At 48.6% G+C, this 26,558-nt stretch overlaps 1 protein-coding gene across 2 annotated transcripts in view; it reads left to right on the forward strand.

The window, feature by feature from the left end:
• RANBP17 (RAN binding protein 17) overlaps positions 1–26,558 on the forward strand; it is a 227,750-nt gene that overhangs the window by 129,800 nt on the left and 71,392 nt on the right. Inside the window, exons 15-19 of one of the 2 annotated variants that reach the window (XM_028529018.2) lie at positions 695–754; positions 8,189–8,262; positions 9,280–9,360; positions 18,626–18,689; positions 18,778–18,886. In XM_028529018.2, coding sequence (XP_028384819.1) covers positions 695–754; positions 8,189–8,262; positions 9,280–9,360; positions 18,626–18,689; positions 18,778–18,886 — 388 coding nt within the window. The remainder of the gene's footprint in view (positions 1–694; positions 755–8,188; positions 8,263–9,279; positions 9,361–18,625; positions 18,690–18,777; positions 18,887–26,558) is intronic. The other variant, XM_028529019.2, reaches the window with a different exon arrangement.

Genomic DNA, 26,558 nt, shown 5'->3' on the forward strand with positions numbered 1-26,558 from the left:
TTAGGAGAAAGGTGCAGAAGTCATCTAGGAAATGGGACATGTTTCAGGGAGGCAAGGTGGAGGCAAAAATAGTTACATGATCAGAAAACACGTGTAAATAAAATAAAGATGTCAGAAGTGGAAGCGGGGACCTGGCGAAGGTCGTAGCCCCCACGGTGGGTGGCCACAGTTCGGTGCGCTGTCAGAGGGCTTGGGGCGGTGTGTGTGTGGGAACTGGGTTCAGTGGCCGGACACTCGGTGTGGTCACTCAGCCCCGACTGCCTGCAGAGATGAGCTCCGTGCATTAAAGGTGCACGCTCACCCGTGGGGGGGCGACTTAGCCTACTCACATCGTTAGCCCCCCTCGCCACACTGCGTGAAGAGGGTGTCTCACAGGAAGCAGCCGTACCAACAGATTCTTTTACATAGTCCTGTCAGTATTATTTATAGTTGGTTCTTTTTTAGGGCTGTCCTTTAGCCACTGGGTTCTTGACCTATTCCGTGGAATCCATCTAACCACATCCAGGCTTCGAACAGCACCCCACCAGGCCCCTCCTCACGGCCCCCAGAATAAACCCAGGTCCCAGGAATATGTCAAGTGGCAGCCACAAAGATCCTGAGCCCCATTCTCCCTGTACCTGAACGTGGGAAGGCCTTCTGCTCTTCCCTGACCTCTGATGCCAGGCGGCAGGTCCCTAAACTCTGTGCTTTTCAGGTGGTACGCCTGAGGAGTGATGTGTCCCGAGTTCCCGAGAAGGCTTGGAAAGTGGTGAAGGTGAGTCGGGTTGCTGGTTATCGTGGTGGGTCACCAGTGCTTATGCTTGCCTCACCACAGCCCCAGGTTCCTAGCACCACAACAGGCACGTGCTGGCAGTGACCTTTGGAGGGATACCCCTTCCGTGCGGCACAAACCCCCTGCAGTGTGGATGTTTTATAACCAAATGTCCTCTAGTTGGCTAATAAGCCGTATTAACTGCCAAGGCCGTTTAGTGTGCTTGCAGAGCGCGAAAGCAGCCCGCGTTTCCAGGACGTAACATTTCTGAAGCCACCAGCTCCAACCAGGTGTTCATCCCTGGAAGGAGCGGGTTTTGTTTGGCATCTGTCACTGAGCAGCAGTGTCTACTGCACGTTGTGTCCCAGCTCCAGAAGCTGCCCCTGGCCCACACCTCTGAGCAGTGTGGGGCGTTAGCGTAAGACAGATCTTCTCTCTGCTGCTTTCCTGCACCATCACCCTCTCAGAAGCTTCATCCAGCGCCCACTTCTGTGCTCTAAGATCTAATTGTGGCATCTTACAAACCGCTATTACAAAAAAAAAAAATGTAAATGAAATGCCTTAAATGCCCCTTGAAATCGTGGTCTCCAAACCTTCTACCAAAATCCGTCAAGCCTTCTCCCAGCGGCCTTGTGCCGTAGCCACGGTTAGCTTCTTGCTGCACGGTCTTGGGAAGATAATACAGTTACCCAGGGCCTCACTCGCCCTGGCTTCCGCCACAGAAGACCAGTTGAACAGAAGCTTGGCCCCCGGCGCGGGGCGAGTTGGCAGCCAGCGGGAGCAAAGCTGTGTCAGGACAAATGCACGCTGCCCATCCTCTCTGGTTGGCTTTCAGCTGGCCGCGCCGCAGGGGCCTTTCTGCGGGCCGCGGATCCCGTGACCAGTGACTGGTGCACTCGACCCGGGTCCCTCTTGGCTGGCGAGGGCCTGTCGGGAGACATTAGGCTCATGCTGGTGGAGATCCTTAGTCAGGGGCTCCCCGAAGGAGCACGAGGCACACGGCCAGCTTCTGTTGAACAGGTGGTAGTTAGACCTCAGGTCTGGGCGGGGGCGGGCGGGAAAGACTCTCTCCGCAATGGCCAGCATTGCTGGGTCTCGCCCTGTACCTGCGTGCCTCTTGCTAATAAATGATGGCTTAGACACTAATCCCAGCGTATCTCTGGCAGCATCTGGAGCCCTCCCCCAGCAGTCTGGATTCCGGCCGAGCGAGGAATGGAAACCCCACTGGGGTGCGAGCGAAAGAGGAAGCGTGTTCTTAGCCATGCATCAGTGGAGGCCCCTGCTGGGAGAGGGGATTATCGCAAGGCAGCAGGCAGCCCTGCACCCCAGCCTGCTGGGCGCCTGCTTTGTGCCACAGGAAGTGGAGCGGAGGGGCCGTGGGGCCAGAGGGGTGGCTCCAAGTTGCCTGACACAAGGGCTCATTCAAGCAGATCGGGAATGCCTCTTAAGAGGTTTGTTAGGTGTGTGTCCCCTCAGCAAGATGGCCACCGCAGATGGCGGGCTCGGATATCCCCGCTGAAACAAACGCTGCCCGTTCGTGTTTGCTTTGTGCTCCCACAGCCAGCTTTTCTCCGTCAGACGCCACTCTGGTTAAGGCAGGCGGATTCCTAAACACTCGCCGCTTGGTTTCCAACACATCTGACGGTTTTAAAGTCACATCCTGGCAAAAGATTTTTTTTTTTACTTGTGATTTTGGTCGTATACTTTGTGATGCTATGTTAGACGATATGGAAAAGTTAATCCACCGAGACTGGTGTGGATCTACTCACTGTCGCTGAGTTTGTATAGTTAATATGTGGCCATGATGTTGGTACCGTTCATTCTCCTGTTGTGGTCGTGAGGTAACTGTGAGGATCATGTTTTATCCTGCTGCAGTGCTGATGAAAGAGCTCAGTATCTTTAGTTCCCGGCCCTTTACCTCCAAGTGATCAGATGCTCTGTCCTCTCCTCCGTCTGTCCCCCCCGCCCTTCCAGAAGTGTCTCTCTCTCTCGCAGAAAGCACTGCATCGACCTCAAGGGCCCTTGAACCCTAAGGCAAAACAAATGGAAACCGGCCTCTTACTCATAACAAATGAGTTCACACTCAGTTCCAAACTTCTTTTCAGAAGGAACGTTGTTAATTCTTTCATTATATTAGATTCCTTCTGGTGACAAATTTTGTTTTGCCAAATTACAACCAGCTAAAAACAATCTTGGTTGATAAGTCATTTCAGTAGATTGCAGCAATACTTTAAAATCCACAACAATTCTTTTTCATTTTGTGGTACCGATTTTGCATTCCCGTATGTGGCTTCTTGAGACCGAACTGGTGCGGGAGTATGTCATCCGATGGCAGAATACTCTGTTGTTGATTTTCACAGCGCTGCTAATTTTCTGTGCGGCGCCTGCTTGCAAAAGCTCTTTGAGAGCAGTTATAGAAGGCCTAAGGGTATTAACTTACTGTAATTTTCCGAAGATTCATTATCCAAAATCTTAATTCATTATAACAACTCTTATGAAAACCTGCAGAACCAGTTTTTCTCTTTTATTTTCTTATTTGCACAGAATGAGCGATTCATTGTTCTTTTTAATTTGTTTCATGTGGTGCTTTTGAGTACATTTCATAGAGGGCTGTTATTGAATTTCTGTGGCTGTCATTATATATCCATACAACCTTTAGGAACTAATATCCCGGGTTTCCCAGTTCTGTAATCTACTTCAAATTTAAGGATTGACATAATTAGTTTCCTCAAAGTTATAACCAGAATGTTAGAGACAGCACTGCAGACACCGAAGACCCAGGATTAGGATTGGAAAAAGAAAGTAATTTAAAAATTATCACAGCACACACTTTTGTTCTTTATTAAACTGAACTTACAGCTCAAACTCTTATTGCTATTTGTATGTTTCTCTCCTTGTCTGGATTTCTTATCTCATCTGCTTCCTCTTTGGAAACCAGAAACAAGGCCGCTTAGGTTCCCTGCGTGCGCACACGCAGTGTCTGCCGTTCGGCTGCTTGAGAAGGTGGAGACGTTTCTCTCGGTCGTTGAGGCACTGCGTGCATAGCCAAAGGCTCTTTTCTGAAAACCGAAATCACCTTCATGTAAGATGAGTCGAGATAAGAAAACCAACATGGTGAAACAGTTCTATGGGAACATGCCTTCTCAGGTCTGTGTTAATGGTACTGTCTTCCCTTTCTAGCAACTTCCTGTATCTCAGGCTAGAGAGATGGCTGGCTGGTTAAAATGGGCCAGTTTTCCAGCTTCTCGGACAGTAACTGATTAGAAGTGGGGAGAATTTGGTTTTGTATCATGAAATTCCGAAGCTTTCTACCTTCACCAGATGCCATTTCTGGCCTCGACTAGAGTGTGTTGACTGAATAGATATGGAGAGATTTCGAAGTTAACACACATTTTAAAGTTTTGTTTGTTTTGTTTGTTTGTCTGTAACCCTCTTTGTGCCATGTCAAAATCTTCAAGGTAAGCCCCTTCTCACCCCGCTGTTACTTTTTATGTTATTTTTTATGAACCTCTTTTTTTAGATGTATTTATTTATTTTTAGAGAGGGAAGGGAAGGAGAAAGAGAGAGAGAGAGAGACATGAATGTGCAGTTGCTGGGGACCGTGGCCTGCAACCCAGGCATGTGCCCTGGCTGGGAATCGAACCTGCGACACTTTGGTTCGCAGCCCACGCTCAATCCACTGAGCTACGCCAGCCAGGGCATGAAGCTCTCTTGAAAAGGCAGTGGCAGACACCTTGAGCCCCTGCTGTGAGAAAAGGTTCCTGAAATGGAGTAGGAAGGGGAGCGGTGTTTGTTGAGCGACTACTAAATGCCAGCCTCAGTGTCAGGGATCATCATTTATTTTTCCCGAAAGCCCGTCGAGAAGGCGTTGGGATCATTTTTCCTGTTTCCAGGCAGGAAACCGAAATTCGGAGAGTTTAATTAACACCTGGTTGGTTAGCTGTAGACCCGGGATGTAAATCCAGACCTTTGGGACTAGAACCCGTGCTTTTCCCTCGTTGCTGAATTCCTCAGGACAGTCCTTACAAGTACTTCCGGGTGTGTAAAGAGAAACAGACACCCGCCCTGCCCTCGGCAGCACATGCTTGAAATGCCAGGGAAATAGTACAGCACGTGTTTGAAATCATGGAGGAAAATGAGCCTTCCGTGTTCACGTGGAAAGTGAATTCTGAGACGAGATCGTATTCTTTCCTATAACATGAGAAGTGCCGAGAACAGGCTGGAATGGCGGGGGGTGCTCAGAGTGTTCACAGCTCCTCTCACTGGACCCACAGGAAGAGCTTCTTCCAGAAATATTACTTAAGCACTGAAACCACATCTTTTTAAGTAGCAGAATTTTGCCAGTGGTCACCTCTGGTGAGTGGAATTTGGGGAATATTATTTTTAGGAAAAAGTTACTCTAAAAGAACCTTTTATGGGTTGGTTTTCATTTTGTTAAAAAATTTTTTGAATGAAATGGAATCGGCCCAAATTAACATTTTAATATTACTTTATTTTAGCCATTTTACACTTACTGAGTATTGGGCGTGAGAGATAAAAGACACCATCATCTCTGCCCACAGGGAGCTTGCAGGCTAGTGGAGAGGTGCAGGTGTGTTGGAAACGGAGGAAGAGAGGGAGGCAGGCACGGCCGGCAGGCAGAAGCTAGGTCACAACGTGAGCATCTCTGGTTACGTACGTGAAACACGCAGCCGGAGCCAGGACTGCTCGTTCTGCTGCGTCGCACCCTCCCGAGACAGATGGACAGCACCTTGAGCTTCGTCTATTATGTCTTAGATTTCTTGCTCCTTTTTCACTGTGATCAAATTATCTTCATTCTGAGATAAAAGATTAGGACTCTGTGAACTAAAGTGAGTTTTTACCTCGCCTTGCATTCCTGTGCTGTCTGTATCGTTTCTTAAAATCAGTCTCACGATGTAGTTTCTTCTGCCATAAAAATTATTTTTGATGAAATGATAGAAGTTTTAGATGATGTCAAAACCCATAAATAGTGTGTTAGAATTTTCTCCGTAGAGAACTTGCATTCGCTCGTTTTATGATAAACAGTTTTATAGATCCTTTCTCACTGGACACATCACTTCCCACCCCCAAATTATGTGTGTCTGTGGCGTAATTAAATTCCAAATGTTTGAAGACATTTTCATATTTTCTGGATGCTCTCTGAGTGACAAGGTGCCTTGGAAAATGTGAGACAGCCTTTTAAAAGAAATGCAGTAATCATACATTGATTTTAAATGACCCTGTCACACTGGAAAACAAATCAGATTGTTGCTCTTAATGAGCTTTTCAATTTACTATTCAGTAGATCAGATAAGTGGATTTAAGAGGTAATGATCCTGTTTAGTGCTCCAGCCTGGCTGTCAGACCCTAGCAGAGGAGAGAAGTCCCGAGGGGCGAAAGCGTTGACACAGTTCTAGATGGGGTAATGGGAATCAAAGCTAATGGATGATAAAAGGAATGGTGCAAGTTACAAGGATAATTGTGGATTAAAGCACCGCCATGTGTCAATGTTGACTGTTTTTTCTAGTATCTCATTGGGTCGAGCCTGACGCTCCGAGGAACTGTTTTGACAGCAGAGCACAACAGGCCCGCTGTCCCGTCTGCTCCTCTCTTGAGTTGCAGGGACACAATAGCAAACTCGCTCGTAAGAACTATTAATTTAAAAAAAACACATTGTTTAACTTAAAATAGGTTCAATGTTTAAAAGCACGTTTTAGTTATATTTGTATTCAGTGTGGCGTGGGTAAAATCAAAATTAGAATAATCCTGAGTTTTGTCCTTAAAAAAAAAGCATTTGTAGAGTCTTGAAAGCATAAAATTTGATTTTACAGAAAAGCAATACAGTGTCTCGGGGGTGGGGGGCGGACACCCAGTCACAGCGTGCAGAGTCCCGTGGTGGAGGGACCGGCCAGCCGCTGTGGACACGCAGAGGAGAGGGCGCCTCCCTGCCGGGGAGGGGGAGGGGTGTCAGAGGAGAGGTGGCTTTGGCATGGGAATCGGGAAGAGGAGCAAGAAGGCAGAGTCAGGCAAGATGAAAGCGTGTGTGCTCACAGAGGTCCGGAACTGCGTGAGCAGCCTCAGTGTTCCAGCAGCATTTCCTGTGGCTTCAGGGGGAGGGGAAACGGGGGACGAGAGGTAGGTCAGGGTCAAGTTGTGAAGGGCCTCGTGTGGCACTCATCGTCTCACTAGGAGATTTTCCGGGGGACTGAACTCACTCCCACCTGAGAAAGCAGTTCGGGGTCGCGGTGAGATGCGGAAGCTTCCCTTTCTACCTACGATTCTTCGTTTGAGCCTTGTGCGCCAAGGTTGCTGGTCACTGAGGACGAGCAGTGGTGAACTCGCCTGGGTTCTCTCTTCCTGCTTTCCTCTTCTCCCCCAAACATCTTACAAACACGTGACAGCTTCAGTCTTAGAAGAGATGAAGGCCGACCCTCAAGAGCAGAGCCCAGATACCGTCATTGAAATGCCTCTTTGAGGGCTGGGAAGTCAGCAGAAAAGGCAACAGCAACTTGGGTCCCCCGGCTTCTCCCGCCACCTTCTCTCCTCCTCCGGCCTTCCCCACCTGCCCCGAGCCCGCCCACCTTCTCGCCGTCCCTAGTGCACTCTGCGGGCCTGAGGAGCTTTTGGTCACAGGACTCAGGCTGAAAGCCTGGAACGTAAACTTCTGGTTTGAATAGTGTTTAAGATCCAAACGTGAGACCTGGGCAGTGAACAGCTTTGCTCCCCTGTATAACAACCCTGCACCTCTGGGTGCCCTGTGGTTTCTTGCTCGCCTTCCCGACCGATGGCAGTGTGTCACACTGTAGCGGACATAGAGGCAGAGAGAGTGCCAGCTGAGCAGCCACACTATGGAAAGGGGCTGGTCCCTAGAAAGTGAGAAACGGCAGGCACAGGGGGGCAAGTCGCAGAAGAGAAATCCCGTGCAGCTGGCGTCTGGCAGGGGTGACCTGGAGCCACACCAGAGCATCGGGGAGTGCGGAGGTGCTAACCCACCTCTCGGCTTTGCCAGGCTATTAGGGAATATTCCATTGGCTGCCGGTAGCAGGTTCCCAGTTGAAGTGGGCGTGTGCTCATCATCAGCTCGGTGTGGCTCGCGTTGGGACGGAAATGTCGCATGCAGACTCCGCAGCCCCCACTCTCACCGGAAGCTTAGAGGGTTCCCAGGCCCTGGTGTCCTCAGCAGAGAGCTCCTGAGCCCGGGGTTTCGGTTTCAACGTGGAAAGTAAGACATGTCTTCTGTATCTGGGGGAGCTTAATTGTATTTGGGGGAGATACAAACATTTTTTTAAATTCTTGATTCGCTCTGCTCCCTGCCCCCCATTCCCGACTTCAGTGTGGGTGAAACAGCGCATTAACTCTTACACTTGTTGCATTTGATAGCCTTTCGAAAATATATGCTGATGATGAAGCCTTTAACAAGGGAATGCTTTCACGCAGGTGTACGCCCGCATGTCGGAAGTCTTAGGGATAATGGACGACAGCCACGTTCTGGAGACGTTCGTGACAAAAATGTGAGTTCCTGCCTTGCCTCTTGGGTTTTTCTCTGCTGCTGTTGCTGGTTCGAATCTAACAGACCTTTTTACTTTGTCTGAATCTTTCTGTAAATACTCATTTTCTTAATAAACGGCTGTAAAAATTAGGCTTTAATTCTTAGAAGGGTGGCATGGTTTTAATTAAAACTGAATTTCTCAAATTTAAAGTTCACCATCCGGGAGACAGTGGCATTTGTCAAGGGCTCTAACCGCTGCAGTACGCAGCACCAGAACGTGGGTTTGGAAAGTGTGCAGGCTTTGACTCTCCGAGCCACTTGGGCAGCATTTCTCTTAATTAAAAAGAAAGTGCCCAGTTTTGAAGAGCAGGGGAAGAGGTTACTGCACCCTGGAATCACTGAGAGAGATCTGATGGCCTCGATGCAGGGCGGGCATCGGCTCCAGGAGGAACCGGTGGCTGTCAGGTGGACACGGTCATGGTGGACACGGAGTTACCCTTACAGTGTCCGCAGAATCCACTAGCGTCTGGCTAGAAACGTGACTTTGCGCACCTACCCTAGCCTGGGCTGCCTCCACATGGCGTCCCCTGTGTCTGTGTGACGCAGAAGTAGCGCTGTCCTGCTGGCAGAGAGCAAAAGCTACATAAACAGTCATGTTTATCCTAAGAAGTGAGTCTGGAGCTGAAAGTTCATGTCTTGGTGGTGACTGGGAACCTGACTTCCGTCATAAGTCCCGCTGCGTCCCCAAATACGTGTTTTAGATACGGGCTTAATGTGCCTCCCGTGAAACACTTAGGCAGCTTCTATATTTACAAAACTAAATTTATAGAATTATATACCATTTGGAGGGCAGTGCCCATTGTGCATTGATTATTTATCATTTTGAATGTGCTATGTCAAAAGAATAAAATAAAAAGTATTCCATTGGTACTTTGTGATTTTGGTCTTCCGACGTACACGAATGCATGTGTACCTCTGCGTCCTCCCTGTACACGCAAGTACCTGACTTACAGTTCACAGCTTCTTTTTCCATATCCAGCGTGACGAACCTTAAATACTGGGGGAGATGCGAGCCCGTGATCTCAAGGACTCTCCAGTTCCTGAATGACCTTTCTGTCGGATATCCTTTTTGCTGTGTGTCTGATCGTTTATGTAAGCAACCTAACAAGTGCACGCTATTGGCTAGGCATTTTCCTTGTTTATATTTTTGCACTTTTTTTTAAAAAAAGCCTTTTATTTAGCCTTATCTGTAAATGCATGCTTTTGAAAGATTTACATTAGCACCATACTGTCCTACATTCAGAGTCAGAATGATTGTAGATGAAAGAATGCACAGATTCCCAACTAAAGTGCTGGTTTATACGCACCCAGACTAATAAATGGTTGCTTAAGAAAGTATGCGACCACATGTGTTTTCGCCCATGATCTTGCATGATTGTCCGGAAGCTCTTGTTGTAGAAGAAAGCATGTAACTAAATCTAAGAAGGTCAAAATGTTCTGAAAACACTACCTGATAAAAACTGAATTCCTCAGAGTAGATTCATGTTCAGCATTGTTCAGCTGAAGAGTATTATTTTCATCAGTGAAGAGGCACAAAGGAATGGGAAGAAAATTTTAAGTGTTTGAACCCTTTTTTGATTTTCGGCCTCACCAGATCAGTGCGTTATTTACCCCAGATTCCCCGGTGCGCACTCTCCTTGGCAGATTTTTCAAACTAAACCCGGAACCTTCTGTTCTTAATAGGTTATAACTGGTAATGCCGTCGTGTTTCTACCGATGAGAGAGAAGTGTGTAGTTCGCCTTTTATGTGTTACCCATCAAATATGGAGAAGTTGTGAAAAACAAATGTGGGTTTAATTAGGCAGTAAGAGTCATTAATATTTTAATGCGGAGGTAACGTTCTGAAAACGGGTGGCACTGGAGAGAAATTTTTAGTGTAGGTTCACTCCCGAATACGTTTGTATTAGTTAACTTTAAAATTGTGTTCCTTGGCAAACCAGAAAAGATTTCCAAAGTATTAGACACCCACTTTTGTGCTGGAATTTAATATGCAACTTTTTATTGGAAAATAATCGTCCTTGTCTGGCAAAATCCACCGTGCAATATTTCTGTTAGTAGGTATAATGCAATAAAGTCAGGGAGGGCTATTTATCACTACAAATTTTGAGGATTTCAGGATTCTTTTTATTATTTTAATATATTTCTTTGATATTAAATCAGAAAAATGATAAATTACACCTGTCCAGGCTGCTTTTCCTTTTTACTGGAAAGTGATGCACAGCCCAATTCCGGTGGTCATTTCCGCTTCTTAAGATACGTGTTTTTTCTTATTAAAAAAACACTGAACCTGTATTTTTTTAAATAATAATGCTGAAATACTCTTTATTTCTAACATATGAAGTGGTTTATAAGTACTTCCTAGTATTGCAAACGCTGGCCTTTTCACGGCGAATTACTTTGAGAGCATCTTACCTGCAAAGAAGCCCGTGTTGTCCTATCATACATGTCTGTTGTTTAGACTCACCGACTTTTTAGGCGGAGATTGAAATCTAATGCAAAATTAATTTGATTTGTATTCTTTTTAGTATAATTTGCATAATGCCTAATTTATTTGTTTCTGCTATTAGGATTCTCTTCCTATTGCCCTGTATTTTGTATCCATTCTTTAGTCCTAAAATTATAACCTTTTATTTTATAAGCTGCTTATTGCTTTTGAGCACTTCCTGAAGTTAATAAAAAATCATATTTCCAGAAAACTTATTAGATAAAAGTTTAAAAGCTATAACATTTTAAACTAAGGGATATGAATGGTTTCAATGTGGGTACATTGATTTATATTTTTTAACAATTATTTCAGGTTTGCATATTTAGAAATATATATTAGCTCAATTTGATTTCAGTGCTCAGTTATTTGAATTATAAATCATTATGTCCCTTCCAGCTGATCAGTCATGAAATATCTTTGAATTCATTTACATAATGGAATACGTGAGCGGCGAGTCCGCTGCCGTGCCGTTCGTTGCTGGATCCTAATGCGTGTTCTGTTGTTTCCCGTCGATTTCTTCACTGTAATGTGTTTTCAGGTCCCGGTTTTAAAGCAGTGCATTATTTCTGTGTTAAAAATGAGATGGCATTCTTCAGAAATAGGAACAGTTCTGCAGGATAAAAATTGTCACTGATTGACCCCCTATCAATGTAAATCTGTTTCTATATTAATATTTAAAATAAGTGTATTTAAAATATTAATAACAAATGAAAAGCAGGTTATTTTGCCACGAAGCTTTTAAGTGTTCCCTATGCCTTTATGATACATGTTTTCAGGTACTTTTGTGTTTTTTTCTCTTTTTATTTCTTTGTGGGGAATCTTACTCAGTGTGTATGGGCTACAAAGTCAGTCTCTGAACTTTCGTGTTTTTTTATCTGGCCGCTTGTTTGGCAATTGAAATCCCAAAAGATTCTCGCTCTTAGGACACGTAAGAGAGCCAGTGCTCCCCTGCCCGAGGCAGCTGTCTCAGACTCGGTGGCCATCCGGGCACCTGTGAGCTTGTCTGTCTCAGACTCGGTGGCCATCCGGGCACCTGCGTGCTTGTTAGAGCAGAGCGGCCAGGCCCCCCCTCCGGAACGGAGGTGTTAGGAGGTGTTGGCCGGGCCCTGAGAACCTGCATTTTCAGCAAGTCTCGGGTGACCGCTGGGGGCCCAGGGACGAGACTCTGAGAACTGCCCGCAGTCCAGCTCCCTGAACAAGGTGTGTGTGAGGAGGCTGCCGGGGCGAGAAGGCCCTGGACTTTGGCCTGAGGGCGAGCCTGCTGCGTGTTACCCCAGGGTCTCTGTTTGCCGCCTTTGAGGTTCTCCAAATTGTTAATACTTCAGTAATTTTTAAATCCAGAGGCCTTATTTGAGAGAAAGCTTGTTTTCCAATCAAATACATTACATGGGGCATGTAAAATCTCTTTAGCAAATACATCTGAGTAGCTTTTTAATATGCTCTTTCAATGTCCAAGACAACGTTTCAAGACTTCCAGATTCTTCCTAGCTCTTTCTCGCGCGCTCGGGAGCTGAGACGGCCGTGCCCCGGGCGGCCCTGCGCAGTCCGGCTCAGCACCCTTCTCCTCTGTAAGGTGTGTTCCCATCAGCAGTTCCAGTTTGGGTCTAACTGGGAGAGGATGGGCCCGTTCAAATGATTACGACAAGGAAGCTGCTGGGGAAACCGGAGAAACTGAGGTCGTGCAGAGCGGGAGGAAGCCAGGCCAGACTGGCGTTGAATGCTGAGAGCGAGGGAAGGAAGGCTCGCATGTTTCACCCAACATTTTGTCTGCTTCCTGTTAGTCCAGATTGTTCCCTTTGAGAGATAACTGATGAATATCTCTACTGCAGTTTGTTTATTTGCTCGAATTCACAGCAGTAGCATGGGCTTCGGATAGATAATAAAGAGAAAGGACTTTTATTTTCCACCAGGCCCTCTGTTGGCGGCTGCCCTCATTACATCATCCTCAAAGGCTTAAGAAAACCCCCAGATATCTTTAGCTTTTTACAACAGAACCTATAAAAGAGCTCTGCACTAATTCATGAAACGAGCCAAACTCATGTTTACCCTGTCGTTACTGTTCACTTCAGCAGTTCTTCGGATTAATGGCTCATCCGTGTTATTCCAGGACCACCTACCTAATTGGCAGGGCCCAGCACGAAATGAACACGTCAGGGAACACTCGTTCCCGAGTTACTGAGAATTTCAGGACCCCGACAGCAGAGCACTGGACCGAACACAAGACCCCATGCAAGAGCACGCCTTGCACACCCACGAGGCTGGCCCAGGTTATCTGTCGTGTAAAACGATCATTCCTTTCATTTGGCTTCAGACTAACCCTCCAGGACTTTGAGACTGTCTCCTTAGTTCCTGCGCCACCAGGATTTCATGAATATAATTTCGGTCCACACGCATCGTAGATCTGTTTATCTATTTGTTTGTTTCGGTGGTTTTCGTTTTCTCGAGCCAGGGACTCTTCTTTCCTGTTCTAGCTCAGCCCAATGGTTTGCTCCCTCCCCCCCAAGCCCCTTCCGGCTGCATCTGCCTTTGGTGCTTGCCAGTTCAAGTGCAATGACCAGTATTGCATCCTTACTGAAATTTAACATTGAGTAAGAATAAAATAATGATTTAAACATGTAATTTCATACTCCTCTGAATGATTTACTTTATCTTACTGGCCTCCTTCAATTCAACAAATCTTAATTAAGCATGTGCTCTGCACGGGGCAGAAGGACAAATGAGACACAGGCCCTGCCTTCCTAGAATTGGTCCCAACTCCGGACTTCCTTGCCTGTATCTCTCCTGAGAGCTCCAAGAACATTGTATTATTAACAGTCTCCTTTTTAAAAATGTAACCCAAACAAATGACATACTAAAGTTCTGGAAATCTACCCACTCCACATAAAGCGGGTATGTGACATGTTGGTGTGGTGGCTTTGAGGGAGTGCTCTTTATTCAAGGTCATTTAGACATGGCTCATGTAGGAGCCGCTCAGCATGCGAGTAACATGCAAACCAGACATCCATGCCCCGCGGCTGGTCTGCCCCCCACTGGGCGTGAATCCCGGAGGAGCTGGGGTCAGGGAAGTGCGGAGGACGAGAAAGGAAACAAAGGTCTGGAAGGAAATAAGGGTGCAGGATGGAAATAAAAGCGGGTACGTCCGTCACAGGAAGTATTTAGTAATAAATAGGAGCGACTCTGCTTCGGTGGAGCAGTATTAAAATGTATTGTTTTATTTCACGGGACCCCACCGTCTCCAGATGGTCTTGAGAATGTTAAATAAAACCAGCTTCGGCGCACACCCCTCAGGCATGCTTCTGTTAACATTTCTCATCAAAAGAAATGTTGATTTATTTCTCTCTTTTCTGTCTCTCTCACCTATGGAGAAGGCACCCCATGATTTATCTGCTCTGTTTGTTTTTGTGCTAGAATCAAGCGTGGGAATCCTGTCTACCCTTCCATAGCCTGCGTTTTCAGAGCTTCACTCGGTTCTTTAAATTCTTGCTTCACAAGATTACCTTCCTTGAGTATTGTTTTAATCTGATCATTTCTCTTCCCAAAAGCCCAGAATTACTTCTACTTGCTTCTCAGGTCAAAGTAAAATTATTGATTTGAACTCGAGTCCTTGAACGGTACTTGACTTATTGAGTTCCCGCAACTAATTTCTGATCCACCACTCAACCGCAATTTGTACTTGCGACTTTTCCTTGGGCCAGGGAAATGTATTTTGCCTTCCCCTTGACCCCCTTCATGACCTTTCCCCGAATCACCACGTATGCTGTTCTCATCATCTGGCCCATTGTAACTCGATTCAGTCTCTTTAAAAAAAATTTTTCTTGCGGTCTTGCTGGAGACTTAGCGCAGCCACCTTGCAATGGCTGTACTCCTTAGTAACCGTGCTAACTGAAAGAACTCGGACAAGCATGTCATTTCTCTGGGGCTCAGGTTCCTCTTCAGTAGAAAGGGAGTATTATCGGCGTTTTAGGGTTTTGTGTAAATTAAATAAAATAATAAATGGATAACAATATATTTGTGTTATCTAACAAAAATAACGTACCTGGTGCCACGGACCCTGTCGTATAAGTAGGTGCTGACTAAATTAAACCCCCCGCCTTTCTGTTCCTTTCATCTTTAATTTTCTCGTTCCTGAACACCTGGTTCACGTATCTGAGGATGGATATAATACAGTTTGGTATTGGCTAGCCCTCCCTCTGGGTAATTGTAAGTTGTTAGAGATTAGGGCTCTTTTTTTCCCCCTCCAGGGTTTCAGAACTTCCCCTGGTGGACGTTTGAGCCTGTTGCCACCCTCTCGTCGGATGACCAAGACTGTAACCCCTCTTCCTTGCAAGGGATTGTCAGTATCCCGTAAGATGCTTCCTTTTGGTTATACCTGTTTGCGGTTTTTAGTCCAGGAGAGCTTATGAGCATAATCCTGTTTGTGAAATGGGCGAACTAATAGTTTAGTGATCAGACCTTGTATCTGTCGTCTATCTACAGTGATCTCCGACATGTAAATTTCTTGCTCGTGAACTTCCTCTTATCATCGGGGTCTAATGCTGTCTGCGAAAACTATTCATAAACGCACACGGCTTTAAAATGATTGCCTGGATCAGTACCGCCATTCGCCCTCTTGTGTTTAGTAAATATCATGTATTTATTGCACCATTCCTTCGGTTCTCAGAAGTTTCTTCATACTTTAACTCTTCTCTGAATAAGATGTCTTACAATCTGTGATATTTCTAAATACCTTCCCTATCTTTGTAGCACCTAAAATAAATAATGTTTTTCATAATCAGCGGTACTGCAGGTCTGATGGAATATGGTAGGTACCCCGTGAAGGCCTGGCACCGTGAACGGAAGCTGTATTCGGTGCTGATGTGCCCGTCAGCCACTCAGGGAAAGTGCCTGGTGCCCCTGTAATTTGAGAAACCAGTTAATTCCCAATGTAGTCGTCCTCCTCTTCAAAGGATACAGATTTTAAAAATTTGCAACCACTTTCCAGATACACCCTTCTTTCAACTTTTCTTGCCCTTCTCCATTTGTCCCGCTGGCCGTCACCCAGACGGTCTTCACCGTCCTCAGTGCCTTCGTGGCCACACGGACACAGAAAGGGCTTCTCTGGGAACTTGGTTCAGTGAGGGAGTGTTAGCCGGGCTGTGGGTTCGCGCAGTCCCGGGTGTGGCGGAAGCTCTTGCGTGAGTTGGTTCCCTCCTGAAAGAACGGCCTCCTCGTGGGACCGAGCTGCAGCGTCCGTGGGATCGTGGGAAGCCAGTGGTCTGTGCGGAGTCACTGGCCTCCTTGAAATCAAGTGGATAGGGTGTCACCTAGAGAAGAGAGCTCATACCTCGCAATCAGGCAGAGTCGGGTGTGAATCTTGGTTTTTTACCACTCACACGCCCCGTGTGCGGCCTCTCCTGAATCCTCGCGCTCACTGCTCTCGACCCCTACCCCCGGCGCTGTCACTGCCAAGCGCCATCGCCACGCTTTTCTGCCGTGAGCTGTTCGGCACACCGCCCAGCTAAAACGCGCCCACCAAATACAGAGGTGCCATTCGTAAGAGCCCGAGTCCTTTAGGGAAGAATGAGGTAAAAGTACACGAGATCCTGAAGTGATCACCCATGTGCCTTTTAAAAAACAATAGCACAGACCCCCTCAAGGACCCTAACCGGCTTTGAATTGAATTCCTATAAGGGAAGATAAATATTCAGACGAACTCTCGTTTTTTTCTTTATGGAAAAGATATGCGTTCTTAATTATTTTTTTCTTTAGAATGTAATTAAAAGGCGAGAGGCTGGCCTTGGCACGAAGTGCACGGATGCAGAGCTGCACAAAGTGTGTCTTTGGCAGTGGAGGACTCCTCCTGCGAACGTTCTGTTTATTGCTACCATAAATATTCTATTGTCAGAACATGACTTGCTGTTTATTAGCAGCGCTGACAGGAAGACTCCTATTAATGGCAGCATCCTTGTTACCCACAGACCCTGTCACTTTAACTCTGCAATTCTAAGAGAATTGTATTTGGTAATTGCTGAAGGTATTTCTTAGTGTATTGATCCCCGCCCTGTTAAACTGAGCGAAGTTTGAGTGGCAGTTCTTCCACTCCGTGATTTTCACCGGGAAAAGGCATCAAATCTGCGTCTTTGTAGGCAGGGAAGGACCCGCTCCCTGCCGGCCCAGGTCTTGCTGCCCTTCGGCTGCCAGAAACCCGCAGCTCACTGAGCACCACCCGCTGAGCGCGGTGCAGAGAGGGAGGCGCGCAGGTGCGGCCCTGCCCCCAGAAAGCGTCCAGTCTAGTGTGGAGGTGGGCCGCACGGGCTGGCTTCATGTGCAGCTGGAATGGTGGCTTTGGAGTCCGAGGGACTTGAGTCTTACTCATTCTGATTGTTTTGGGTGGGCAGTTTCATTGAGTTCCTGTGTGTTTGTTCCCTCATCTGATCAATGGAAGTGACGCCACCTATCTCGTGGGATTGTGAGAATCCACCTGGCAAGTAGTCAATGTTCTGTACGTGTTAGCCTCTGCGTCAGTGTGTCCTCTTCCCCGGTTTATAATGGACGAAGACGTGTCTGTTGTCGGACCCTCACAGTGGTTCTGGGAGACAGGTAGCCTGAGTCTAGGTTGCACCCTCACCTGTCGGGGCGGGACACGAAGGCTCCGAGTGGCAGAGCCCCCGTGCGCGACTCAGCCGGCTGATTGGACGGAGTCGCGGAGCTGAAAGCCCAGGCTTCCTGGCCCGTGTCCCGGCGTGCTCTCCACTCGGTGACATCACACCCCAATGACGGACACTTGGAGTTATTTGGAGATGATGTACGTAAGCAGAGGAGTCCACGTGTTCACTGGAACCCGAACGGCGCCATGTACGGTTGTCACAGCCGGCAGGAAGGGCAGGGGTGAGTGTGCAGGGAGTGGCCCGGAGAGACCCTGGCTGCGGCAGGGGGCCGTGGCTACGGCAAAGTAAAAGAGGAGGGTGCTTGTGCCCTGGATCGATGTTCTCAGAGCCCTCGTCAGCCCTCCTTTGATGACAGCGTCAACCAGAAATTATTTAGACCCACGGTCACGGTTATGACTCTTTAACGTTGTTCTCATTTTCAGCTGAACTGTTCGGGCCACAGTGAGGACAGAAGAAGGAGTATGGCCCTTGGGGTCCGCCCTCAGTCCAGACCCCAGCACCGTCCATCCACAGCTGTGCAGTCCTCGGCGAGACACCGATTTCTCGGTGCCTATTTTCTCTGTAGATTAGAGATGACAGATCGTGTTGAACAGTGTGATTGTGGGCTGACAGATACGCAATGCCGTGCACCCAGGAGGTTCTTGGGAAACGCTCAGTCCGCGCTGAGCCTCTGCTTCGATGCTCGGTGACATGCGGTCTGCCCTGTCCCCCCCGGATCCAGGTCCGGCCCCCTCCGTCTAACGCAGAGTTTCCTTAGGTTTCCGGCTGAGCGCATTCTTTCTCGGAATGGAACATTTTTCTTTCTCGATAGCGTATCATGGGTCTTTTATAATTATTTTATGATGAAATAATATTAAGTGAAAAATTCTCACATGACACCCAAAATGTAAAAAAAGGTCATTTTAATTTTCCACTCTGAAGGTTTTAATAGTAAAGAAGTTTTGTCTTAATTATAAAATTCATTCTTTCTTTCCATAATGAGAATATGTATAAGATAGGGAAAGTAATTGCACTGGTTAATAATAGATTATCATTCTTAATAGTATGAAGGACATGTCTATAGGAATATTCTTTAGAAATAATATTTATTCTTCATGATAGAAGTCAGTGCCATTATAATTCAGTGTTACCTTGTGGTTTATTACCTATTGATAAGACAATCACATTCCCACGGGTTCCTTAACTTCTATTACCTATATCCTTTTAAAAAAGCTTGTGAAGATCGATGCTGTGAAATTCATGCTAAAAAATCACACGGTGAGTCTTACTTCCCTTCGTTCATGACCCCACTTTCCCGGCAGTTCAGGCGAAGCGCGTGTGACCCCGGGTGCTCTTGTGCTTTCAGAGTGAACACTTCCCCTTCCTGGGCATCAGCGACAGTTACAGCCTCAGCGACTTCCGGTGCCGCACCACCTTCTACACGGCCCTCACCCGCCTTCTCATGGTAGAGCTGGGTAAGAGTGGAACTCGAAGCTCACTTAGCAAGCGCGTAACCACACACTCGTGTGAGTAAAGAAATGAAAGACTAGTGAGACCACAGTTAACTCGCTGGCACTTGCCACCCCCAGCAGCTTTCACCAGCTTCCTGGGATGTGAGCGTTCACCTGCTGACCTCAGAGCCCAAGGACAAACCTTCGTGCCTGAGATGGTGTTCTTCGCTTCAAAGAGTTCTTGCATTAGTTCCTTCCTTCTTCTAAATTTGTTTTCTGGGTATTCTTTGCTATCTTAATGTTAGTGCTATGAATCTAGGAATAACCTTAAATACAGAAAAGGCTTACACATAGGTTTTCTTTATAATGCCATTTATATAGAAACAAATGGAAACACTGTAAATGTCCAACATAGGGAATTGTAAAATTAGATACATCTACTTACTTGATGGAAGAATATATGGTCAATAAATATTCCAGTTTGCCCTGGCCGATGTGGCTCAGTGGATTGAGTGCCGGCCTGCGAACCAAAGGGTTGTTAGTTCAGTTCCCAGTCAGGGCACATGCCTGGGTTGCAGGCCAGGTCCCCAGTGGGGGGCACATGAGAGGCAACCACACACTGATGTTTCTCTCCCTCTCTTTCTCCCTCCCTTCCCCTCTCTACAAGAAATAAAATCTTTTAAAAATTTTTTTACATTCCAATTTGAAGACAGTGCAGACATGAAATTTTCTGTTACAATGGTGGGAAAAGCATCACCATCAACTAGGCACATGGTATGGCCATGTCTCTTGGGACCTGGGGGGCAATACACCAAAAAAAGGCGTACGAGAAATTCTTCAAAAATGTTAAATATTTTCTTTGAATAGTGGACTATAGGTAGCATTTCCTCTTGTCGGATTACGTGAAACATTCTTTTATGTACTCCTTTTGCAGTGGGAGGAATTCATTTGTGTGTATTGTTTGCATTGGAAGCGGAAGTTAGCCAGCAGTGTCCACAGGGAGGCGGCGCCTGGGGGCGGGCGCAGCGGCTTCTCTGTGACCACGCGACTCTGGATCCCGTTGTTCGCATGTTTTACGGACACGCGAGAGAGTTAACGCAGTGACCACGTCGTCCTTAGAGCACGTGATGCTGATGAGACTCTTCCTTTCTCTTGCAAAGCACTGATTGGCCCATCAACTTAAATCTGAATTTTTAAAAACGTGATCATACAAAAGGAAAGAGGAGGAATAATCTTATTTTGCACATAAAAAGCACTGAACCTTGTAACGGGGAAGGAGAGCAAGCCCCTCCCTGCTCCACACCTGTGTTGTTTGTATGCATTTTAAAAGAATAAGTATCCAGAAAGACGAACAGCCGAAAGTTGAGAGAAGTGCAAGCAGAATGATGGAGGGGCCGGGCGGGATTGATTTCTAAGGAAAGATTAAAAGAACCGTGTATGTGCAACTTGGCTAAGTGACAACCAGGGCTCGAGGCAAAGAGCGCGGTCTATAAATATTTGAAGAGTGCAAACCAGGCGTGCAGAACCCAATCATCTGCCACCGTGGGCAAGCGGGGGCTCGCGCTGAGTGACAGCTCTGCGTGCTGCACGCTGACCTGCGCCGCGCCTCGGCTGCTGCCTGGGAGAGCGGAGGAGCGGGCCGGGGTTTGTCCTTGTCCTCAGTGGCCACTGCGAGAGCGCGTGCTGCTGAGCTCCGAGGGCGCCACAGGGACCTCGCTGGGCCGGCCCCTGCCCCCCGGGAGCTCGCCCTCTCGCCTCCCGGTTGTCCGAGCATCCCTAGGCGCGGGTCCTTCCCAAGCCTCCAGCGTGCTCTTGGAGTGGCTCTGGCAGACCGAGGGAAGGAAATGGGGGACCCAAGTGGGATGGGCCTGGATCCTCTTCTGTAGGGTCCCCCTGGACGGAAGGGCCCTGTAAACCTGAGAGGCTTCAGCCACAGGACGGCACCGTCGGTGCGCCGGTGTGGCTGGCTCAGCAGCAGGCGCGGTGCTGCCCGGGGAGACCCCGCTTCACGGGCGCCCTCGTGAAGGCGCCTGTGATTTAGGGTCACTCGGCGCTGCCCGTGAGGGACGGGAAACTGAAGTGCGAGTGTGTAAACCTGCGTGAGTGTTAGGGCTCTCTTAGCTCTCGCCACTTTCTCTGAATTATTTAACCCACAGCAACGTAAAGTATGAATGGATTTCTTTAATTAGTGTTTTATTAAAAAAGTAAATATCTGTTACACGGCCAGCGCTTTCTGGACACCTTGAGAGAAACAGGAGGGCACGGGCCGTGCGCGGGCGCGGGGGTGAGGCAGTCGGACCGAGTGTGTGCGGGAAGCACAGCGGCGGCACGCACGGGCGCTCTGCGTCGTTCGAAAGAAACCGTTTCCTTACGTGTCAGTGGTTTTTATTTTTGGAAATCATGTGTATCATTCGCATGGAGGGCTGACGTGTGATAGATGTGACGAGGTCTTTCCTGTGTCGAGAGCCACTGGGACTCTGCTTCCCAGCCCCGCACCGGATGGGCTCTGTCTGTCTCTGGGTTCCCAGCGCTATCTCAGTGTCTCTGCATCGCAAGGACTCAGTGAATATTTGTTGGAAGTGTGGCACCCACGTGTACTGTGGCCAGGGTGCCATCATTAAGGCTCCTGGTATCAGCTCTGCCTGCCAGGCTCCCTCTGGGAGTAGCTTTGCCCGTTGGCCTCTCCGAGACAGAACTCATCCAAATGGCCGATGTGCTGGATGGCCACTCTTGTGCTGGATGAGTCGTTTGTTCTTTTCTGTTGGACAGGAAAGGGGTTGCTGCTCTAGAGACGCTATTTGTTGAGTGCTGTCGAACACGGCGCTGTTATTTGAAGTCTTGTCTCACAGACCGGGTTGACTGGCACGTTGCCGTCGGAGTTCCCGCACCCACGGTTTCGAGGTTTTCCATTGGGTGTTCACTGTCATGGCAACCAGGGAAGAGGAGACGGCGCTCTTGCCAAGGGGAGCACAGACCCACGCACTGGGTGAAAGAAAGAAAAACGTCAGGCAATGAGGATCCCTCTCAAATGAAGTATTTGAGGAGGAACTTTTTATAACACTGATTTTTTTTTATTTTTGGTAAGAATAAACTAGAAAAAACACCCAACCAAACTGCTGGCAAACCACTAGACGTGATCCTTGGATTGAGGTATAAAGCGCATTCTAATTGAATCCTACAAAATAAATTGAGCGTGTTTCGTGCATAAGCCTTGCACATTGGAGTGACTAGAAATCGGGTGTCACATTAATTGATATTTACTTTGAAGTGCATTTTGGTTTCTAGTCAATAATTCGTGCTCTGTGCGGATTTAATTAGATGCTGTGTGCCCCAGGTAGTATTTTGGATGAAAATGGGGAGGTTTTTGGCAATAAACAGTTGTACGGTTTTATCAAATTGTTCGTGGTCTAAACTAGATGAAATAAAGAAAAGGATTGAAAGCATTTTGTGAGCAGAATGAAGATGTGTCGTGTTAGCGATGTATTTTTTTGCATTCTAAGAAATTATAAAAGTAAGTGCAAAACAGTTCCCTTCGCGAGATAGCTCACATGAAGAAGAGATGGGTGGCCGATCACACGTACCTGCGTGAGCCCTTCCCAGGATCACTTAAAGTTCCCTAGGTTATTCCTGAATTAACTTCGTCAACCTAATAAACTAAAGGAAAGATAGTATTACTCAAGCCAGTAAATGGAGAACCTCCGGGGAGCTGTTCAGTCTGAAATACTGGAATAAATAAAAACCTCCAATTTTGTTTAGTGTGAATGGAGGTGAACTCAGCTGACAAATACTGGAGAGGGGAAGTGTGGAGAAGAGCTGTAGCAAGACTTTCTGTTTTGTGGAGAACTAAATGTTATTAGTTGCAAATGCAGTTTTCACCAGCCACAGATTTGGAAGTGCTCAGTGTCCCTGCCAGCTGGTCGTCCTTGGACACGTTACGGTCCGACCTCACCTTGGAATCCTCAGGTGAGAAGCGCGTTGATAGCATCTGAGTGATCGGTGCTTTCCTCAGATACCCAAACCCTTAAGAAGCAGTCGTATGCTTTGCTGATCGTGGGCATGCTAATGTGAAAATAGAGTTTATAGACATTGTGAGATAGTTCTGTCTGTAGGGGGGTCCCCAGCCTCCGGGCCTCAGAGATAGTTCTGTCTGTAGGGGGGTCCCCAACCTCCGGGCCTCAGAGATAGTTCTGTCTGTAGGGGGGTCCCCAACCTCCGGGCCTCAGAGATAGTTCTGTCTGTAGGGGGGTCCCCAACCTCCGGCCTCGGGCTGGTGCTGGTCCGGGCCTGTTAGGAACCGGCCCGCACAGCAGGAGGTGAGCTTGAGTGTCATGCACTTGAGTCATCCCGAAACCATCCCCCAACCCCCAACGGGGGGGGGGGGGGGGCAGGGGACTGTCTTCCCCCAGACCAGCCCCCGGTGCCCAAAAGCAGGGGGACCGCTGCTCTACAGGGATGAGCAAAGCTCCCATCTGCTTTGTGGTTCATAACAAGTACTTGGTACCTGAAGGTCTCTAGCTGAAATCTAGGAAAATTTAAATAACAAGTAAATGACTTGAATCAAAAGGGAAGAGTGTTCCAGAAGTAACTACTGAAGAGAGAAGTAGAAATACAGAGGAAGGAAACTTGCCTTTTCTTTAGTAACAATGACTAGCGTTTGTTTACAGGTTTGCGGGGAGCGCACCGCCGTTCCATGCGGTGGTCTGTTCCCGCCTCATGAGGGCCCCCATGGGGCGAGGACTGCCGCACTGTTTACCCGTCGGAAAGTTGGGGTGCACAGACTAAGTGACCTGCCTGAGGTCAGGTGTGTACACTGCAGCCCCAAGGTCAGGCATACACACTGCAGCCCCAAGGTCACTGTACACACCGCAGCCCCAAGGTCAGGCATACACACTGCAGCCCCAAGGTCAGGCGTGTACACTGCAGCCCCAAGGTCAGTGTACACACCGCAGCCCCAAGATCACTGTACACACCGCAGCCCCGAGGTCACTGTACACACCGCAGCCCCGAGGTCAGTGTACACACCGCAGCCCCGAGGTCAGTGTACACACCGCAGCCCCGAGGTCAGTGTACACACTACAGCCCCAAGGTCAGGCGTACACACTACAGCCCCAAGGTCAGTGTACACACTGCAGCCCCAAGGTCAGTGTACACGCTGCAGCCCCAAGGTCAGGCGTGTACACTGCAGCCCCAAGGTCAGTGTACACACCGCAGCCCCAAGGTCAGTGTACACGCTGCAGCCCCAAGGTCACTGTACACAATGCAGCCCTCCGGCCACATGTTCTCACTTTCCCTAAGCTGTTGCTTCACCTTTCACTCCCTCAGCCAATTAGGAAAAGTAACTTCCTCTTCTTCATTTTTATTTGAACTATTTGTACTGAATGATTGCTATGAGGCTTGGGGGCAGTGAGGGAAGAGAGAAGGGATTACTTTCCAAGCTTCTATCAAATAAATTCATGTTTATGGTTGGCCCTTTATAGGTACGTTACAGCCCGATGATCAGTGAAAGTCAGATGTAGTTTATAAAATTTGTCCTTACGTCCAGTAATTGGGCAAAGCGTATTTCCCCTAGCCGGAGGAACACGAAGGTGGATATCCCAGGAGGGTCCAGCAAGTGAGAAGCTTAATCAGAAGCAGCTAATGTTCTGATAGATGGGAAGACTGCATCCATACATCACCTGTGTCCAGGACTTGGCAGAGACTGTCTGGAAAATAGACATCGGGGGTTACGGGGTGGGGTGGGAGTGGGCAATAATGGGGAAAGGAGCGGCTGGAAATACTTAGAATCTATAATGAGATCATTAAGACTAATTAGCTGGCCCCGTAGGCAGAAAGCAGCCCATTAAGCCCAGATCCAGTTTTAATAGCTTACCTGGTTTTTAGGGGAGAGTCCAGGGCACCCCAGGGAATAAGGGGCCTTGGGGATGACACTCGCAGGTAGCTGTCCCAGAGAAGGTGTTGGGTGGTCGGCAGTGGGTGCTGCGTTTTTCTCCTGGGAACACAGTAGGCATTCTGGTTCCCGAGGGAGAGGAATGAAAGGGAGCCTCGATTTCTTCATCTGTAGGTGGAGACACCCACCTCCAAGACTCGTGTGGCTTAAATACGATAGTGAGGTGTGCACAGGGCCGGGGACCACTTCTGTTCACCAAGCAAGTACTTGGTCTGTATGGATTAGGACACACATGTTTATTGCCAGCACTCTTAGGGACACTGACTGCCACGGGGACCTCGGAACAACGCGGGTTTTAGTGGCTTAATGCAGCTGCTCTGCCTCCGGAGTCCAGGCTGTTGTTTTCCTATAAAACCCCAAGCTGATGACACCTCCTGCCCTGCTGGACGCCGGACGTCGTCTCAGGGCCCCCTGGGTCTGCTGGGCAGTGCGGAGGGCCTGACACCAACACCAGGTTCTGGCTGGCGTCAGAGAGAGCTGAGCAGGCATCTCCAGACTCGCCCTAGACCTTGAGAGCGCTGCCCTAAGGAGGGGCTGGGGGCGGCCCTTCAGAGATTGCCCGTGGGCGCTCGGTTTTAGACGGGTTCGCTTCTCCGCTCACCGCCTCTGTGGCCCCTCGTCTGTCTCTCCTCTCAGCCGCCTCTGTTGGGAACAGAGGCGTCACACCTGACCTTTGCCCACTGTGTGCCTTTCCTGTCACCACTGTGACAGAGTGCCACACACGCAGTGACTTAAATTTTGCAAATTTATAATGTTACAATTCCGGAGGCCGGAAGTCCAAAATGGACCTCGGCGGGCTACACCACGGTGTGGGCAGGCTGGGGCTTCATCTGGGGGCCCCGAGGGAGTCTGTCCCCCCGCCTCCTCCCGTTGAGAGGCTGGTGCCGACACGGGCTCACGGCCCTGTGCTCCAGCAGCCGCGACCGAGCTGTTTCTTGGGTGGCGGGCCCCAGTCTGGGCACTTGGGACACGGCCGTCACCAGAACAGGCCGGGCTGCTCCTCTAAGGAGCTTCCGCTCTAGTGGGGAAGACAGCGAGGACACATGTCAGGGAGAGCCGGGCTCAGCAAGTCTCGTACGAAAAGCCCGGTCATTTGCGGGGCGGGAAACCGGTGAGGGTGGGGCGCGCACCGGCCGGCCCCAGGTCAGTGGGCCGCGGAGGCCTGAGTGGCGTGTAAGTGGAACTGCTGTCCACGTGACCGCCTTTAGTGTTTGCCCCTGACTTCTCCCAGCGCGTTTCGGTGGCTTGTCTCTGGCGTCCCTGACACCTCTGCTGGCCTCCGAAATGGGTTGCGGAAGGAGAGGAAGCCCGTTTCTCCACCTGTGGCTCAGGGGTGAGTGCAGGCGGGAGTGCTCAAGCCCCGAGCTCGTGCTCTGAGCGGGCAGCTCTCCCTGGAGGAGCTCTGCTCCCAGAGGAAGGGTGTTGGGCCGGCAGCCTGGTGGACGCACCTCGTTTGGTCGCCGTGACCACCTACGTCCGTGTAGACTCAAGGCAACAAGACGCTAGTGGTTGTCATGTACTAAGTGCCAGGCGCTGAGCAGAGGGGTTTGCAGATGTTTCGTCATTCAGTCCTTGCAGCGGGTTTCGTGAAGCGCAGCAGCCCCCCCTTACCCACTGGGGACACGCTCCAAGACCCCCAGGGGGTGCCTGAAACCGCGGGTGGTCCTGAGCCCTACACACACTGTGTTTCTTCCTGTAACGCATGTCCGTGATAAACTTCAGTTTATAAGTCAGGCACAGCGAGAGATG

Source organism: Phyllostomus discolor, chromosome 13 (assembly GCF_004126475.2).
Source record: "Phyllostomus discolor isolate MPI-MPIP mPhyDis1 chromosome 13, mPhyDis1.pri.v3, whole genome shotgun sequence".
NCBI classification, from domain to species: Eukaryota; Metazoa; Chordata; class Mammalia; order Chiroptera; family Phyllostomidae; genus Phyllostomus; species Phyllostomus discolor.